This window comes from Malus sylvestris, chromosome 3 (assembly GCF_916048215.2).
Source record: "Malus sylvestris chromosome 3, drMalSylv7.2, whole genome shotgun sequence".
NCBI lineage: Eukaryota > Viridiplantae > Streptophyta > Magnoliopsida > Rosales > Rosaceae > Malus > Malus sylvestris.
The window spans coordinates 36,506,975-36,524,627 of NC_062262.1; the positions used below are offsets into that span (position 1 = coordinate 36,506,975).

General features: G+C 39.8%; 2 protein-coding genes across 4 annotated transcripts; both read left to right on the plus strand.

Annotated features, from left to right (window-relative positions):
* The first annotated feature begins 4,713 nt into the window (after positions 1-4,713).
* Positions 4,714-6,885, plus strand: LOC126615141 (GTP-binding protein SAR1A-like). Its single transcript, XM_050282895.1, has 3 exons — positions 4,714-5,137; positions 5,674-5,805; positions 6,353-6,885. The coding sequence occupies exons 1-3, from the start codon at positions 5,009-5,011 to the stop codon at positions 6,671-6,673; spliced, it is 582 nt and encodes a 193-aa protein (XP_050138852.1). The 5' UTR covers positions 4,714-5,008; the 3' UTR covers positions 6,674-6,885.
* Positions 6,886-7,348: 463 nt separating this feature from the next.
* Positions 7,349-9,879, plus strand: LOC126615139 (uncharacterized). 3 transcript variants are annotated; one of them, XM_050282892.1, is made up of 2 exons: positions 7,349-7,533; positions 8,687-9,879. In XM_050282892.1, exon 2 carries the CDS (start codon positions 9,084-9,086, stop codon positions 9,675-9,677), a length of 594 nt encoding a protein of 197 aa, XP_050138849.1. In that variant the 5' UTR covers positions 7,349-7,533; positions 8,687-9,083; the 3' UTR covers positions 9,678-9,879. The 3 variants fall into 3 exon arrangements, with proteins under 3 accessions (XP_050138849.1, XP_050138850.1, XP_050138851.1); XM_050282893.1 differs by having other exon boundaries at positions 8,695-9,879; XM_050282894.1 differs by lacking the exon at positions 7,349-7,533 and having other exon boundaries at positions 7,550-9,004; positions 9,107-9,879.
* The last annotated feature ends 7,774 nt before the right edge of the window (positions 9,880-17,653 follow it).

The window sequence follows — 17,653 nt, forward strand, 5'->3', positions numbered from 1 at the left end:
CAAGGACCTGTATTCAGTGGCATTTTCAAGTAAATGAGAAGTATGGTCAAGTTTAGCAGTACTCAAAGGTGTATTGCAGGGTTTTGCTCCATCCATGTTTGCTTTTTGTAAAAGATCCAAGATGTACTTGGTTTGATTAATGAAAATGCCAGAGGATGACCTCTTTACTTTAATCCCAAGAAAATAATGAAGTGGTCCAAGATCTTTAATGGGAAACATGCTGCGAAGTTGAGAAATAACTTGCTGACATTCACTAGACGATGGTCCAATAACCAGTATATCATCCACATACACCAATACAAACACAAGATGTGGAGATCGTTTGACAAAAAGAGAGTGATCATTCTGAGATCCAATGAACCCAAGAGAGTGAAGAGCACCTCGTAACTTGTCATACCAAGCCCATGGTGCTTGTTTTAATCCATATAAGGATTTATGAAGCTTGCAAACATGATGTGGATGACTAGAGACCTCAAAACTAGGAGGTTGCTGCATGAATACTGACTCTTGAAGTGTACCATGTAAAAAGGCATTGCTCACATCCAGTTGATTTAAGAACTAGTTGAATTGAGAAACAAGAGTAAGAAGTAATCTGATAGTAACAGGTTTAGCTACTAGACTAAACGTTTCAGAATAATCCAGTCCCTCTTGTTGGTGAAACCCTTTTGCTACCAACCTAGCTTTATACCTTTCAATAGATCAATCTGATTTCCTCTTGATTCTGAAAACCCATTTGCAGCCTACCAAGTTCTGAGATGGAGATGAAGGAACCAAAGACCATGTGCCTGTGCTACATAAGGCATTGTACTCTTTTTGCATTGCTTGGCGCCAATGAGGATACTTGAAACTTGCAAATAGGTAGTACGTGTAAAATCTTGAGAAAGATGAGAATGAAGTGGATGTTTAGTGGCAGCCTATGCTTTTGGTTTTAAAATCCCAAATTTGGACTGTGTTTGCATTGGATGAATATTAGAAGGTAAGGGAATAGGAAGAGAAAAGTCAGAATCACTAGGTGGGAGGTAAGAGGATACAAGGATAGAAGTTGATGTAAAAGGCAATGCAGATGGGGAAACTGCAGAAATATTTAGAGAGATTGAAGTGGAACTTGAAGGTTGAGAGGGTGAGGTAGTAATAGAAGTAAAGGTGAGTTCAGATGGTATAGGTAGGGAAGATTGTATGAGTGGTTGAGGTAGTGGGGAAGAAGTATTTGAGGATAGGAAAAGTGACTGATGAAATGGAAAATTGGATTCATCAAACAATACATGCCTCGAAATATACATCATCTTTATGACTGGATCAAGGCACTTATAACCCCTGTGATGCAAGATGTACCCCAAGAACACACATAACTTGCTTTTTGGTTCTAGTTTGGATGAAGTATAAGGTTACAGCCATGGAAAATAACTGCAACCGAACACTCTGAAATTACTATAATCTGGAGATTTCTTGAATAATGATTCCCAAGGTGAAGAATTTGTAGCAGTAGGAAGCCTGTTTATCAAATAAATTGTAGTAGCAAAGGCCTCAACCTAATAGATATAAGGAACCTTGGATGCAGCTAACAGAGTCCTAGCAGTTTCAACTAAGTGCCTGTGCTTTCTCTCAGCACATCCATTTTGCTCGAGATTGTGGGGACAACTTAATTGATGGTCAATCCCATGTTCAACAAAAAATTTAGAGAAAGAAGAACTTAAATATTCTCCACCAGAGTCAGACTGCAGAGCAATGATTTTAGTACCCAGAGAGTTCTCAACCAAAGATTTAAATTGCACTAAGATTTTAAAGACATCAGATTTATACTTCAAAGGAAAAAACCAGCTGCATTTTGTGTAATCATCCACAAAAATGACATAGTACCGATATCCATGACTAGAAGTAATAGATGCTGGCCTCCAAACATCTGTGTAAATGAGTTTAAAAGGCTTTCTGGTATTACAAGAAGTTGAAACAAAGGGAAGCCTTGAACACTTGCCTAATACACAATCTGAGCAAAATGACTTATATGTACTATGTAAAACAGAAATACAAGACTTTGCAGACAACTTATTAAGAACTTTAGTAGATGGATGACCCAATATTTGGTGCCAAATGGTGCTGCAAACCTTAGTAGCTGCTGCAAAAGCTTTAATACCAGCAGGTGAAGGAGATCGAGAAGCATGAAAGGGATAGAAACCATCTTGAACAGGTCCTTTAAAAAGCATCCTCCCCGTGGAAAGATCTTTCACAGTGAAGTGAAAAGGATAAAGATGCATAGAACACCAATTGTCAAGCAAAAATTGATTTGCAGACAAAAGATTTTGTTTCAAATTAGGAACATGCAACACATTGTTCAGTTTAAAATTACAAGTGGATGTAGGCAAAATCGAAGAGCCAGAATGAAGAATGGGCAAACCTTTGCCATCACCAATAAAGACTTGGTTTGGACCAGTGTAAGTTTCTAGACTTTGAAGATGAGCATATGAGTTGGTCATATGGGAACTAGCGCCAGAGTCAACAAGCCATGATGGTGTAGAGGATGATGTATTAGCAACCATAGCCGACTGCAAGGATTTACCATTGTAACTTGAATTCATCCTGTGAGGACATTCATATGCTTCATAATCAAACTGGTGACATATTTGACAGATGATCTTCTTGCCAAACATGTTGTAATTTCCAGAACTGTTGGAATTGTTACGACCTCCACGATTGTAATTTGGCCTTGAATTATTGTACCGAAAATTACCACGATTGCCACGATTTCCACGATTGTAATTTCGAGAATTGAAGGAGCCACGACCTTGATTGTTATGGCTGAATGTAGTGTGAGCAGATAAGGCTTGAGATGATGAGAGAGGCGGGGTTGGAAGAATACCAGCTGAAGAATGATATGCCTGAAAAGGTGTGGCAGTGGTGGTTTTCTTGTGATTTACAAGTTGAATTTCCTTGTTAAGAAGTAGACCATGTAATTCATCACATGTAGTAGTACCAAGACGAAATTGAATAGCATCCACAAAATAATCAAATTCAGAAGGCAAGCCATGAAGAGTAACAGAGATAAGTTTAGAATCCTCAACCGGAGCTTCGACACTGCAAAAGCATCAACAATTTCCTCAATTTGCTGGAGATATTGAGTAACAGATAATTCACCTTTGGTTAGATTGCGAAGCCGTGAACGAAGCTCATGAATATGAGATTGAGAAGCTGCTGCAAGACGTGATTCCAATTTCGCCCAAAGTTCACGAGCATACGTAACATCAACAGTGTATGGAATTAGGGATTCAGAAAGTGTAGAATTGATCAACATAAGAATATTTTGGTCATTCTCAAACCACGTTACATAGTCCAGATTCAAGATTGCAGTACGATTACCAGAGGAATCACGAAGAAAATGAGGCGGTGCTTGCAGAGATCCATCATTCATACCAGTAAGATTGTACCTGCGGAAGATCGGAACAAAAATGGCACTCCAAGTGAGATAATTGGTGGTAGTAAGCTTGATCGGTATCATGGAGCCAATGTTTTGGATGGTGATAAAAGTAACTGTCGAAGCATTTTAGGAATTTGAGGAGTTAGGGTTGGGAATCACATGAGGAGATGGATGAATATGTGAACCAGAGTTGGATAACGGCAGTGAATCGGAAGTCACCATAGCCAAAACTTGAAGAATTAGGGTTTGCAATTAGTGTGGAAGATCGAAGAGAAGACGATCAAAGCAGAGAAGAAGCGGGAAATTGGATCGAAGGTCGTGAGACAGAGAAGGTAGGTGATACCATATTAGGAAAAATATCTTGTATTTCATAATCAGAATAATTTTACACACTTGAGTATTTATACAAGGCACAAGACTTAGTGAGTAAACTAACTTATCATAACAGCTGTCAAAACTAACTACTATACTATCCTCAAGTTACACCTCTAGAGGATACAGTTACATTTTTACCCTTAATAGTATATCACATGTGTTCGTTCCCATCACAATTAAAATTTTCTCCTACCTCACCAGGCTTCGTTAGATTAACCCACTTCTTATTGGATGTTGAGGACTCTTGTTTAACGGAATTGGAAGAGTGTATTGTGTCCGACTTCTCGTTATCATCAGGGACACATATAGCGGATAATAAGTAAAAGATAACAATCCATCCTTACACCAACAAGGTGTTTTTGTAGGTTCAAAACACAAAACCAAACCCTAATAGGTTTTAACGTCCAAATAGGAAAGAAAATAAAGTATTAATGAAGCTTCAAAACTTAAAAAGCTGTTTTGGGATAGTAAGCAAAGGTTTTTGGCTAAAATTGCCCTTATGTCACGAGCAAGGTTGGTGAGTCTTGATCTTTTCGTCATTCTTTTCGAAACGACATATTATAAGTCCTATTTCGACATCGACGATCATACATGTATTGCACCATCCTTGCTGCCAATTTTGCTTTTTTCAAGCTGCTCTTCAATACATTTGTTCTCCATCAACATCTTTCCATTTTTCTAACAAATTTTGATTTGGTACAATACAACTTACTACATCCACAAGCAAAAGATTTACTGTAGGACTAATTTGCTTTAGGTTATGTTGTGAAACCTAGCCAACTCAAGTGAACTTCAAACTTTTGAAAAACATAAAAATATAAATACGACTGTACGAGGATATTAGAATTCATGATTAATTTAAAATAATTTTTAACCGTATATAATAAACGATCAGAACGTTAGAATTTTCACAAAACAGATTCGAAAGGAATCAAAATTCGAGATTCACCAAGCAAAACTAATGGAACGTGTGAAAAAGATTTACACGAAACGCCGCCAATCTTACATATAATATATTTTAATTAATTAATTAATTTGAGACTTACCGGTTACCACCAAAAACTTGTAGAGCGAGCTGAGAATGAATTAGAATTAGAGATCGCAGGGTCAATGAACTCTCATCGGAGGCCTTGATCCGATAAGGATTCGATCGTCGTAGATCCGAGCTCGACCCGACCCATTCCGTTCCGATCCGGTGTCAGCATCAGCATCAGTAGCAGCAGCATGTTTCTGTTCGACTGGTTCTACGGTGTGCTCGCGTCCCTCGGTCTCTGGCAAAAAGAGGCCAAGATCTTGTTCCTCGGCCTCGATAACGCCGGCAAGACCACCTTGCTCCACATGTTGAAAGACGAGGTCGGTTCCTTCCTCCGCCCCCCCCCCCCCCTCTCTCTTTCTTACTCTATCAGCTAATCATTTTTAAATTTTATGCTTTAATTTCCTTATCGATTGGCTCCTACTTCGGATTCGGGTAATCAGAAACGCTCCGTTTACTTCAATTTCAATCTTTTGAATTCATAGATTAGATTAAATTTACTTTTCCTAAGTTGAAGACTGAGGATTGAGGAAAAGAATTGGAATTTTAGGAGTTAGATTTAGAAGATGTACAGTTTCCTGCCCAAAAAATCTGTAAAGGGGTTAAATTATTAAGTGCCGTAACTTTGCAAATCCAAATCAGTCGACAAGGGTAGCATGAATAACAAGATTCAAGTTTATGCCCAAAACATGAGCTAGAAAGTCAAAGTTGAAGCAGTTACAGTAATAACTAATCCATGGGTTTTTTTTTTTCTTTTCGTGTACACAGCGTTGTGATTGCTTTGAATATTAAGTTGCTGCAAATGGATTGTTGTCTTGCGAGGTAATAATTTGAGTTTTGTTGCGCTCTTTTTCAGAGGCTGGTGCAGCATCAGCCCACGCAGTATCCAACATCGGAGGAGTTGAGCATTGGGAAAATCAAGTTCAAGGCCTTTGATTTGGGAGGCCATCAGATTGCTCGCAGAGTTTGGAGGGATTACTATGCAAAGGTTAGATATACATAAAACTTGATTAACGGCCACACTTGTGCCCTTTTCTCATACCTCTGCAGAGTCCTCTTCCAATCTCTTGCGTGAACGTAAACCTGCTTGCGAGAGGTCTTTTTTCTGATCATCAATGCGGTGATAAGGCTTAATTTTTGCCATAGTTCAGAAATTCATGGTTTAATGTATGATTTCTGGTCTTCTTTTTCTTGATCGTTGAGAAAGTCTTTGTTTTTTTCTTTTCACTTGAATTTTCTTTTTACTCCCTGTATTGGTGCTGCAACTTCTTGGAAGCAACTTGTTCTTGTCGTCCTGGTTGAGTGTTGGTTTATTGTCTCTGCTTAATACAACCAAATTTTGTATTTATGTAAATTTGATTCAAGTGAGTTGTGCCTGAAACTATAGAACCTTGTTCCTCTGGCCTTTTGTGGATGCTTAAGTTTGAATTTATATATTTTATTTTATTATCGTCCAATACATGCTGTGTTTGAACTTTCATCAGCAAGGAATGTCTCCAACATGAGCTAACATATCTACACGGTTTGCTTTACAGGTAGATGCTGTGGTGTACCTGGTGGATGCCTATGACAAGGAGCGGTTTGCAGAATCAAAAAAGGAACTAGATGCGCTCCTTTCGGATGAAGCCCTAGCCACTGTCCCATTTCTAATTCTAGGGAACAAGATTGACCTACCATATGCTGCCTCAGAGGATGAGTTGCGGTATCACCTTGGGCTGACCAACTTCACCACTGGCAAGGGGAAGGTAAACCTAACAGACTCAAATGTCCGTCCATTAGAAGTATTTATGTGCAGCATTGTACGGAAAATGGGGTACGGTGATGGTTTCAAATGGCTCTCTCAATACATCAAGTAGGAGGATGGTCGACAAGGTGTACTACTCGTCGCACCTTACCTTGAAAACTTATTCAGTACTTGTTTTATTTAGGCTCTTGGTGGGCTTTTAAATTGGATCTTTGTCTTTGGATTCGTGTGGAAGGAAATATGAATGTCAATACTTTGTAAAAAATTTATGGGTAAATTACATAGTAATCCCTCACGTTTGAGGTCTATTACAACCCCATACAACATCTTTAAAACATTTCACTTTCATACCTTACGTATTATTTTACATCCGTTATATTTTTCATCCATTGATCCATTAAGCGCTGACGTAGATGCCACATTTGTGCCCCGTATCTGCCAAATGCGTGCCATGTGGCAAATTTTTTTTTTTAATTTAAAAAAAAACCTGAATTTTCTAAATTTAAAAAAAAAAAAAAAACCAAAACCCATCCCATCTCCCAGTAAACCCCCCTTCCCCCACCACCACAAACCAAACCCAGATCCCTTAAAAAAAATAAAAAACAAAACAAAACCCATCCCATCTCCCCGTAACCCTCCCCCCACCCCCACCCCCACCCCCACCCCCACCCATCCCATCTCCCTGTAACCCTCCCCCTCGGGACCCAGCTCACCCACAACCCGACCCCCACCCCCTTTATCCCATCCCATCTCCCCGTAACCCTCCCCCCGCCCCACCCCTACCCATCCCATCTCCCTGTAACCCTCCCCCTCGAGACCCAGCTCACCCACAACCCGACCCCCACCCCCTTTATCCCTTCTCTCATCTGCAACCCCACTCACCCTTTTTTATTCTTTGCAACTCGCTCGCACTCACCTTTCTCTCCCATCCGAACCCTGCTCGTCGGCGAGTCGGTCGGCTCCGACAACGAGGTATGTATTTAATTTTGTCCTTCAAATTTTGAATTTTTTCGATGCTTGGTTGGTGGTGGAGTTAGGTTTGCTAAGGGTGGGTGGGGTTGCAGATGAGAGAATGGAGAAAGGGGGTGGGGGTGAAGAGGAGAAAGGGATCGGGGAAGGTGGGGGTTTGTTGGGTTTTTTGATGGGAGGAGAGGTGAAGAGAGTGGAGGAGAGGGAGGTGGGTTGGGGGGGGGGGGTAAGGTTTCTGGGTTTGTTTGCGGGGGTGGGGGGTTGCGGGAGGTGGTTTTCAGTTTATTTTTTTATTTTTTTAAAGAAGATTCATGTGGTTTTTTTTAGGAAAACTAATGAAAAGGGATTGAAAACTTTGAGTTTTAACGATAAGGACAAAATAAAGGGTAAAATAAATAGTACCAGGATTGACTTTTTAGTGTAAAAATGTGGTTTTTCGTTAAAGTGAACAATACCATGGACTTTTCGTTAAAACTTCCTTTTTTTTAATTAAAAAATTATTTTTTTGCCACGTGGTGTGCCACGTTGGCAGTCACGTCAGCATTTAATGGATCAATGGATGAAAAATGTAACTGATGTATTATATTGAAATAAAATAGTACGTGAGGTATGAAAATGAAATGTTTTAAATATGTTGTATGAGGTTGTAATAGACCTCAAAACTGAGGGGTTACTATGTAATTTACCCAAATTTTATTTATGACCTCAATCCTTGTCTAGTTTGTTTTTGTATTGAGCAAGAAAGTAGGATAGATATTGTGCTTGTCTTTATTTTGTCTTGTAAAAACTCAATAATATGAATTAGCACATCATTATTGTGAAAAATACTAGATTTTTAAGTAAATTAATCATAAGTAAAATGGGCCTCTGCATAATTATTGCTCGTATCATTATTAAGGCCCAAAGTCATTTTATTAATTTTCCACGGTAAAAAAAAAGAAAAAGAAAAATCCACAAAATAGAAATAAAGAATACTAGCAAAGTTCAAAATTAAGTGATTCCTCCAAGGCTGAAAATCTCCTAATGTCCACATGGATTTTTAAAGGCAAATGATAATTGCACACCAATTTTCTATTTGTTTATATGCACGAAAATGATTTATGCATGAGTCGCAAATAAATTAATTGTACAGAAGTTAGTTAACAGGTTAACATAGTTATGCAGGATGGATGAATGATGAATCCCAGTGACTTGATCGTCAAAGATTCCTCTACCTGTAGGTTAATGTCTGTGACTAATCCATGAAAATCAAGGAGGTCAAGTGTAACTGTGTAACCCACTCCAAAGTTCCAAACCCAACGACCCCATCCAAGATTCCAAATTGTATTCGTTAATTAATCGTTTGTACATATAAATATATACCAAGTCAACTATATATCCGTCACCAAGATGGAGCTGGTTAACCAACATATGAAACATATCCTAGCTATAAGCTAAGCTACGCTAAGCTAAGAAGAATCCCACTGTATAAAATGTGAGTAAACCCCAGAGTCTGTTCAGCTCATTGTCAAATCCTAGTTTGCTTTTGAGCTTTTAATACTTACTTCATCATCATGGGCAATTCCATCTCCCACAGGAAATCCCATGCCACCGGAAAAGTCATATTATCCGACGGCTCTGTGCATGAGTTCAATAAGCCCCTCACCGTTGCCGAGCTCATGCTAGAGAACCCGCAGCAAGTTGTTGTGGAATTCGGCTCTGCGGTCTCCCAAAAAAGGGCAACCCCTTTGCCTGCAGACCTGAAGCTCGACATGAAAAAGGTTTACTTGATGCTGCCAATGAAGCGAGGGAAACCATTATCGTTGTCATACGAAGAAATCCGCGGTGTTCTTTTAAGTGCAAATTTGGTTTTACGATCGAGGTCGCTAACGTTTTTACCTTTGTTTGCTAGAATATGCCCGGCAGGTGACCCCGGGCAAGCCCTTGTGTTGCCAAACAAGGACAAGGAATCTAGTATGGAGAGGACGTCGTCCAAGGTCGTGAGCAGGTATGTGCCGGAGTTTGATTTGCCGGAAGATTTGGACTCGAGACCAGACTATTTGAGTAGGCAGCTTTCGGGCAAGAGTACTTGGAAACCGAACTTGGATCCCATTAAGGAGAAGAAGGCTGACAAGAAATCTCATTGGTTATTTTCAACTTTGAAGTAAACTAATTAAGAAGAATGTTGTTGATTATGATTGACGTAGCGTGAGATTAATTGTATGTGAACTATGTATTAGAGCTTAAAGGTAAGAGATATATTGTCATCCAGATGGCAAAAGGGTGTAAATTTACCTGTTCATCAGCCAGTGCTGTTGTTTTCAGTTTCATTTGGATCTTGAATGAATCAGATGTGTTGTGATAATCAAAGGGTCTTACTCCTCAATCTTCATACAAGTATTGCGAGAATATTTATATTGAATCTTTCCCTTACAATACAACAAATCATTTTCAATATTTTCATTAAATTGAATTAGCGACGAGATTTAAGGAATTAATCTAGAGAGAGATGATGATCCTTGTAGGGAATATGAATCAAGAATAATCTAAGATATCTAGCTAGCTGAAAGTGGAAGGAACAAGACGAAGATCATAAACCCAGAATCTATGAATATTATGTTGTGCTAGGATAGCACCAAGCCTTATGGAACCAACTCAAGCTAACCCACATGTAATATGTCAAATTGAATGCAAGAACAAAATATTAAAGACACCAAGATTTTAACGAGGTTTCTCAACAGTCAGTGTAACTGGAGTACGTCCTCGGAGCAGTAGGAGTGCACCTAATAATCCACTATCAATCAAATGGGAGTTTACAAAGTGTTGGCAAGCTCACAACCCAAAATCCCAATACAATCAATAGCTCTCACACACCAAAGAAACAAATAGAGAGAAATATAATGAATAATTTCCTCTCTATACAAAGCTCAAAGCTATTACAACAACAATTACCTTGGTGGGTGATTACTAACCAAAGTGGGGAGCACTTTCTTCTTCTTTTCTGCTCTCAGTTTTCTGCTCTCTGCTGCTGCCTTTGCTCTCTCAAAGATGGGCTACTAAAACAGAAATGGTGTACACTCCCTCTCTCACACTCGGCTGCACACATTCATCCATCATAAAGCATCCAATAAAAAATCCAAAGTAAAGGAATAATCATTCATCTACAAACATCATCAAGACCTTCCTTTTTTCTTTTCAACAAACATAATCATTTGTCTCCTCATAATGATGTTCCCATATCATTATGTCCTTCATTTTTTATTATATGCACCGAAAGGTTTTTGGCCACTTGGCCACTAATTCAACAATCTCCACCTTAGCCAAGTTCCGAAAATGCCATGATAAGCCAACCAACACAATCAACACAAAAATTACTCCTAAACACTAGCAAGAGAACAACTCATGCCGAGCCAAATGCTCCAAAACTCCTACTGCTCAACGCCTTCTTCATATAGGCAAAATGTGAGCCAAGTTTAAGTATGAACAAACTTGGCTACACCAACAACCTTAGTCAACATATCAGTGGGGTGTTGTCTTTAGTTGGAATCTTCTGAAGAATGATCTCTACTTCACCAACGACTTCACGCACAAAGTGATAATGCACATCTATGTGCTTGGTCCTCGCATGATGAACCTAATACTTGGCCAAATAAATGGCACTCTGACTATCACAATGTACCTCCACCTGCTTCTGATCAACCCCTAAATCTCTAATCAGCCCATGTATCCAAATGACATCCTTTATAGCTTCGACAACATCCATATATTCAGCATCTGTAGTGGACAAGGCAACAGAAGACTGTAAAATGGACCTCCAACAAACTGGCCCTTTAGCCATAGTAAACACATAGCCTGTAGTAGACTTCCTTCCATCCAGATCACCTGCATAATCTGAATCAACATAACCAATTGCAAAATGACCAATACCAGAGTCATCTCTCTCAAAGCATAAACCAACATCTCGATTACCATGGAGATACCTCAATATCCACTTAGCTTCTTACCAATGCTCTTTATTTGGATTATGCATATATCGACTCACCATGCCAACTGCATAAGCAATATCCGGTCTAGAGCATACCATTGCATACATCAAACTACCAACCAAATTTGCATATGGTATATTTTTCATTTGCAGCTTCTCTTTATCAATTTTAGGACATTGTAGATAACTCAATTTAAAATGAGGAGCCAAAGGGGTACTAACCGGTTTGGTTGAATCATGGACTCCAAACTTCCGAATCAACTTCTTAAGGTATTGTCTTTGATTCAAACTGACCAAACCCTTCGCTCTATCTCTAGTGATCTCCATGCCAAGGATCTTCTTCGCTTCACCAAGATCCTTCATCTCAAACTCATTCTTCATTTGCTTCTTCAATTTCTCAATCTTTTTAACATTCTTTGAGGCAATCAACATATCATCAACATATATCAACAAATAAATGAAAGACCCATCTTGCAACTTCTTGAAGTACACACAATGATCATATTGACTTCTAGAATAATTTTGGCCTCTCATAAATTTATCAAACCTTAAATACCATTGCCTTTGAGATTGTTTCAAGCCATAAAGTAATTTCTTCAATTTGCAAAACAAATTCTCCTTCCCTTTCACTGTATACCCATCTGATTGACACATATAGATCTCTTCATTCAAATCATCATGTAGGAAAGTCATCTTCACATCAAGTTGCACAAGCTCAAGATCATACCGTGCAACAAGAGCTAACATAATGCGAATTGAGGAGTGCTTCACAACTGGAGAAAAGATTTCATTGTAGTCAATGCCCTCCTTTTATGCATACCTTTTAGCAACTAATCTTGCTTTGAATCTCACATTGCTTTTCTAATCAACATCCTCCTTCTTGGCATACACCCATTTGCAACCGATAGCTTTCTTGCCCTTAGGCAATTTAGCTAACTCACAAGTCTTGTTCTTCAAGAGAGAATTCATCTCATCACCCATGGCATTGCACCACATTTCCTTTTCCACACTCTCAATGGCTTCCTCGAAATTGGATGGAATATCATCAGTGATAATAGGAAGAGCACAAACAACATAGTCACTATACCGAGCTGGCTTGGTAATTTGTCTCTTTCCTCTGTTCTTAACAATAGACTCTTGATGTTAAACTTGCTTTTCAACTTGAATAGAATCTTCAAGTTCAACTTCTTCAATATTCTCATGGTTTCCAACTTCTTCACTTGTAATGGCTTCGACATCAGCGGAAATATGATTTGAAGTACTAGAGGCAACTTTCTCAAGCTCCACCTGTTAGACATCTTTCACATTCTTCTCAGAGTCTTTGTACATACTTTCTTCATCAAATGTCACATCTCTGCTGATTACAAGTTTCTTCATCTCTTGGTGCCACAACCTGTAACCTTTGACACCACTACTAAAACCAAGAAATATAGCCTTTTTGGCTCTAAGATCAAGTTTATTTTCAATTACATGAAAATAAGCAGGCGAACCAAAAATATGAATATAATCATAATCAGTAGAAGGTTTCCAAGTCCATACCTCCGTTGGTGTCTTACCCTGAATAGCAGCTGAGGGTAACCGGTTGATAATGTGACATGCATAAGTAACTGCCTCTGCCTAAAACGATTTGCTCAAACCCGACTGAGACAACATGCATCTAACCTTCTCAAGCAAAGTACGATTCAATCTTTCTACAACTCCATTTTGTTGTGGAGTTCCCCAGACACTAAAATGTCTCACAATCCCTTCCTCTTTGCAAACTTTAAAGAAAGGGTTGGATGTGTATTCACTACCATTATCCGATCTCAAAATCTTAATCTTTCTCCCAGTTTGGTTCTCAACCATTTTCTTCCAACTCAAGAAAATGCTCAACACCTCACTCATGTGCTTCATAGTGTAAACCCAAGACCTTCTAGAATAATCATCTACAAAGGTCATGAACCAATGTCTACCACTCAAAGAGGGAGTCTTTGTAGGACCCCAAACATCCGAATGCACATAATCAAGAATGCCCTTCGTTTGATGTACTGCAGTACCAAACTTGACTCTAGTTTGTTTTCCTAAGACACAATGCTCGTAGAAATCAAGTTTACAAGTCGTGGCACCTTTTAGAAAACCTTTTTCATAAGCCCTTGTAGAGCTTTCTCACTGGCATAGCCTAATCTCATATGCCACAGTCTAGTAGTATCTGAATCGGATGTGCCCATATTTTCTGAAACTATAGACGCTTCACCTGTCATAGTGCTTCCTTGTAATAGATACAAATGACCATATCCAAGAGCTTTCATCACAACAAGTGCACCATAAGTAACTTTCAATGTCTGCCCATCTGAATGAAACCTGAAGCCCTTGGATTCTAAGGTACCCAAAGAAATAAGATTTTTCTTCAAATTCGGTACATACCGAACACCTGTCAACTCTTTAAGCATGCCATCATGCAACTTCAAACGAACTGTACCAATCCCTTTTGTTGTACAAAGATTGTCATCTCCCATGAACACAACACCACCATCAAACTCTTTCAAGCTTGAAAACCAATCCTTGTGAGGAGTCATATGATGAGTACAACCCGTATCCAACACCCACTTAGTAGCACAATTAAATGATGAGGAAGTGGTTAAAGCAAAATAAAAAAAATCTGTTTTAACCTCAGCAACATTGGTTTCAGAACTTTCTTTTCCTTTGGTCTTCAACCTAGGACAATCTTTCTTCCAATGGCCCTTATTATGACAAAAGGCACATTCATCCATTTCTAAGGTTTTTCTACCTTTAGAGTTTCCTTTAGGTCGATAGTGTGATTTTTTCCTGCTAGAAGAGGATCTCCTCTCCGATGATCTACCTCTAACAAATAAAGCTTCAGATGTACTATTATGATTTTTATCTCTATGCCTCATTTCATAATTCATCAAGGCATTTGACACATCTTCAAATTTCACAGTTTCTTTACCATGCATAATAGTGGTAACAAAATGCTCATAAGAGTCCGACAAGGAATTCAACAATATTAAAGCCTTATCTTCATCCTTAAATCTGAGCCTTATCTTCATCCTTAAACAAAAAAAAAAGAAAACAAGAAAAACCCAGATCACAGAAAAAAAAAAACAAAAGAAAGCCAACCAACCTTTCTTGGCCAGCAGTATCTCAATCTGGGCCTTGATGACTTTGCCGTCGACATCCAAGCTACGGGTGGCGAACTCGACACCGATGAGACTTAGACTCGAGGCTGAACTCGTTCCTAGTGAACCTCGATAGCAAGTTAGACTTGCCGACGTCGGAGTCGCTAATCAGCACCACCTTGAAAAGGTAGCCCAGTTCCTAACCTGCGTACCTCCTCATCAGGTGATGGGCGTACTGCGCCGCCCCCAATTATTAGATCTCATATTTTGCTTCCCTCTGCAACAGTTAGGTCGCCTGGTTTTCTGGCTATGGACATTCCTCTGCATCCCTCCGCCCGACTCCTACTACTACAACGCTTCCTCCGACCCGACTCGACTTCTCTGTCTCCGACGACGCCAGCGTGATCCGACAAATGTGATGGTTGACTTCTCCGTCTTCACGATGGAGGTAGAAGAAGAGAGAAATAGTGGGGGTGTGATGAGTTCCTCGAAGAGCAAGGGTGACGAAAGACCACAGTTCTTCGATTAAAAAACAAAGAGCAAGTGTTAGGCAAACGTGGATGTGGTGCCGGGTCGACACCCTGAGCGGTGGCGGTGAGACGCCACCGGCGACGTCGTCTGTGAGCGTTTTTGCAACTGCCAGGGCTGCCTCTGCTTCGAGTACGATCACATCGTTCCCTTCTCCAAAGGTGGTGAATCCACATAAGAAAATTGTCAGATTCTTCAAACAAGGGTATAAGAAAATTGTTCCAAAACCCTTCTTCTGCAGTGTTGAATGTTCCATGCCAAACCCGAACCCTTTTCCTTGGGTCTTGGATCTCTGCAGCCCACTAATCAACGGCCTCCATAAAGTCTGTTTGGAACCGGACGGAAACCTTAAGGCGTATTACTGGGGCAGTTCGAACTGGGCTTTGGATTTCTAGACGATTGCCACCACGTGCAAGCTTCCCACTCCATGCGGTGCGTTCGGTTTATGCAAGGCTGGGAACAATCCGTGTTCATGATTGGATAACCAGACGGAGTTCCAGTCCGACGAGTGTTTTCCGGTCCAGCAAATTCTTCAATATCTTTCTGGGCATCCAAAACATGATTCACCTCTCCGGTCCACTCCCTATCAACCTTGTCAACCTAGTCAACCTTCAGAGTCTCTACTTGTAAGGACTCAGTGGTGGATAGAAAGGATTTACAATTGCTCATAATCTTATGGATGAAGATGCATTGGTTTTTCAAATGATACGGCCAACAACATTCAAGTTGATTGCCAAAGCTGCATAAATACCCTTAGGGCCTGTCAAGCACCACCCCACGCGAGGCCAAAGCAAGCAGTGAATATACTCATCACCACTGATACGAAGGTCCTCACGGTCAGGGCAGTCGCCAACCCAGATCCCATCTCCTGCAAATACCACGGGAAAAGTAAAAGCGGAGATAAGATTCTTTTCTTATTATTAATTCTATTATCATTCCTTGTCTGCCATCTGCAAAAGGGAAACAAAAGCAGAAATCAGTAAGAAAAGCAGAAAGAAAAGCAGAAAGCAGAAAGAAAAGCAGGAAACAAAAGCAGAAAGCAAAAGCAGAAAGTAAAAGAAGATAAAAAGAAGCAGACATAATTGCGGTGGTGATGGCATGCAGAAGAGGGAATTATAGGTGTGACCCATTGAGCAGAGGGTCGGATTTATTCTTGAATGATGTAATTTATTTTTCATCTTTCGGAGATATTTGTATAACCCTATCAGAGGGTAAATAAAAAAAATTAAAAAAAAAAGGCAAGCACAAAATAATGGGCTGGAATGTTATGTGGAGGGCGAAGGCCCATATGCCCAAAAGAGCCAGACCCTTTATTATCACCAACCAGGTGATCAAAAGTACATCCAGTACTACAAAAAATTATTCGGTAGCCTGCCGCTATTATCACCAACTAGGTGATTAAAAGTACATCCAGTACTCCAAAATTATACATGAGCATCACTCATGTCAATCATACATAAACATTTATGAGCATCACTCATGTCAATCATACATAAACATTCATGACCATCATTCATGTCAACATTCATGAGCATCACTCATGTCAACATCCATAAACATCACTCATGTCAATCAACATAAAACATTCATGAGCATCACTCATGTCAATCAGCTTTGTTTGTACCATACTTAGGGTCTCCGTATTTAGACCTCATATAAATACTCTGGGGACTCAAATGTAATTATATGATAAATGGAGGGGCAAATATGTAAAAAGAGGAGGATCCCTTATTCTATAAAAGGGCATCTTCACCCTCACAAACCTCAAGCCTTCTGACCATCACAAAGCTCATCTCTCTCAAGCTCTCATGCTCATAAACAGAGAGCCCTCTCAAACTCTTTTTTCTCTAGGGGACTCCCCCTCACCCTTGTAATCCATACATACAGTCAGAGAAATACAATCAGTGTGGACGTAGCCCAAACATTGAGGAGAACCACGATACCTCTTGTGTTATTTACTTTCTTGCAGATTCACGGTCAGATTTACGTTGTTCCAAGACCTCTAGTTTTGTGCATCAACAAGCTTCGAAAGCTTCATTTACAGAGCTCCAACTTCGAGAGCTCCAGGTTCAAAAGCTTTATTTACAAAAGCTCCAGCTTCAAAGCTTCACTTGCAAAGCTTCACCTACAAAGCTTCAATGCAGCGTATACAAATACCGCCTCCGAACAACCGCCACTTCGGCCCATACATGGATTGAATTTGAAGTCTCCAGCCAACAACCTCTATTAACTAAAGACTTGGGGGACTACACTATGTACCATATATTGGACTTCCACAACTGGGCCTCATAAAAAATACTTGGGGGACTCTAGCCCATTATTTATGTACTGATGAGCGAACCCTTATTCTATAAAAGGGACTCCCTCACTTTCATTAGAGAGCACCCATTATTTATGTATTGAGGAGCGAGCCCTTATTATATAAAAAGGACTCACTCGCCATCATAAGAGAGCATCGTCGCCTATTGAGCAACCGCCTCGCCGCGAACATCAACTCTAACCCACCATTTATGTA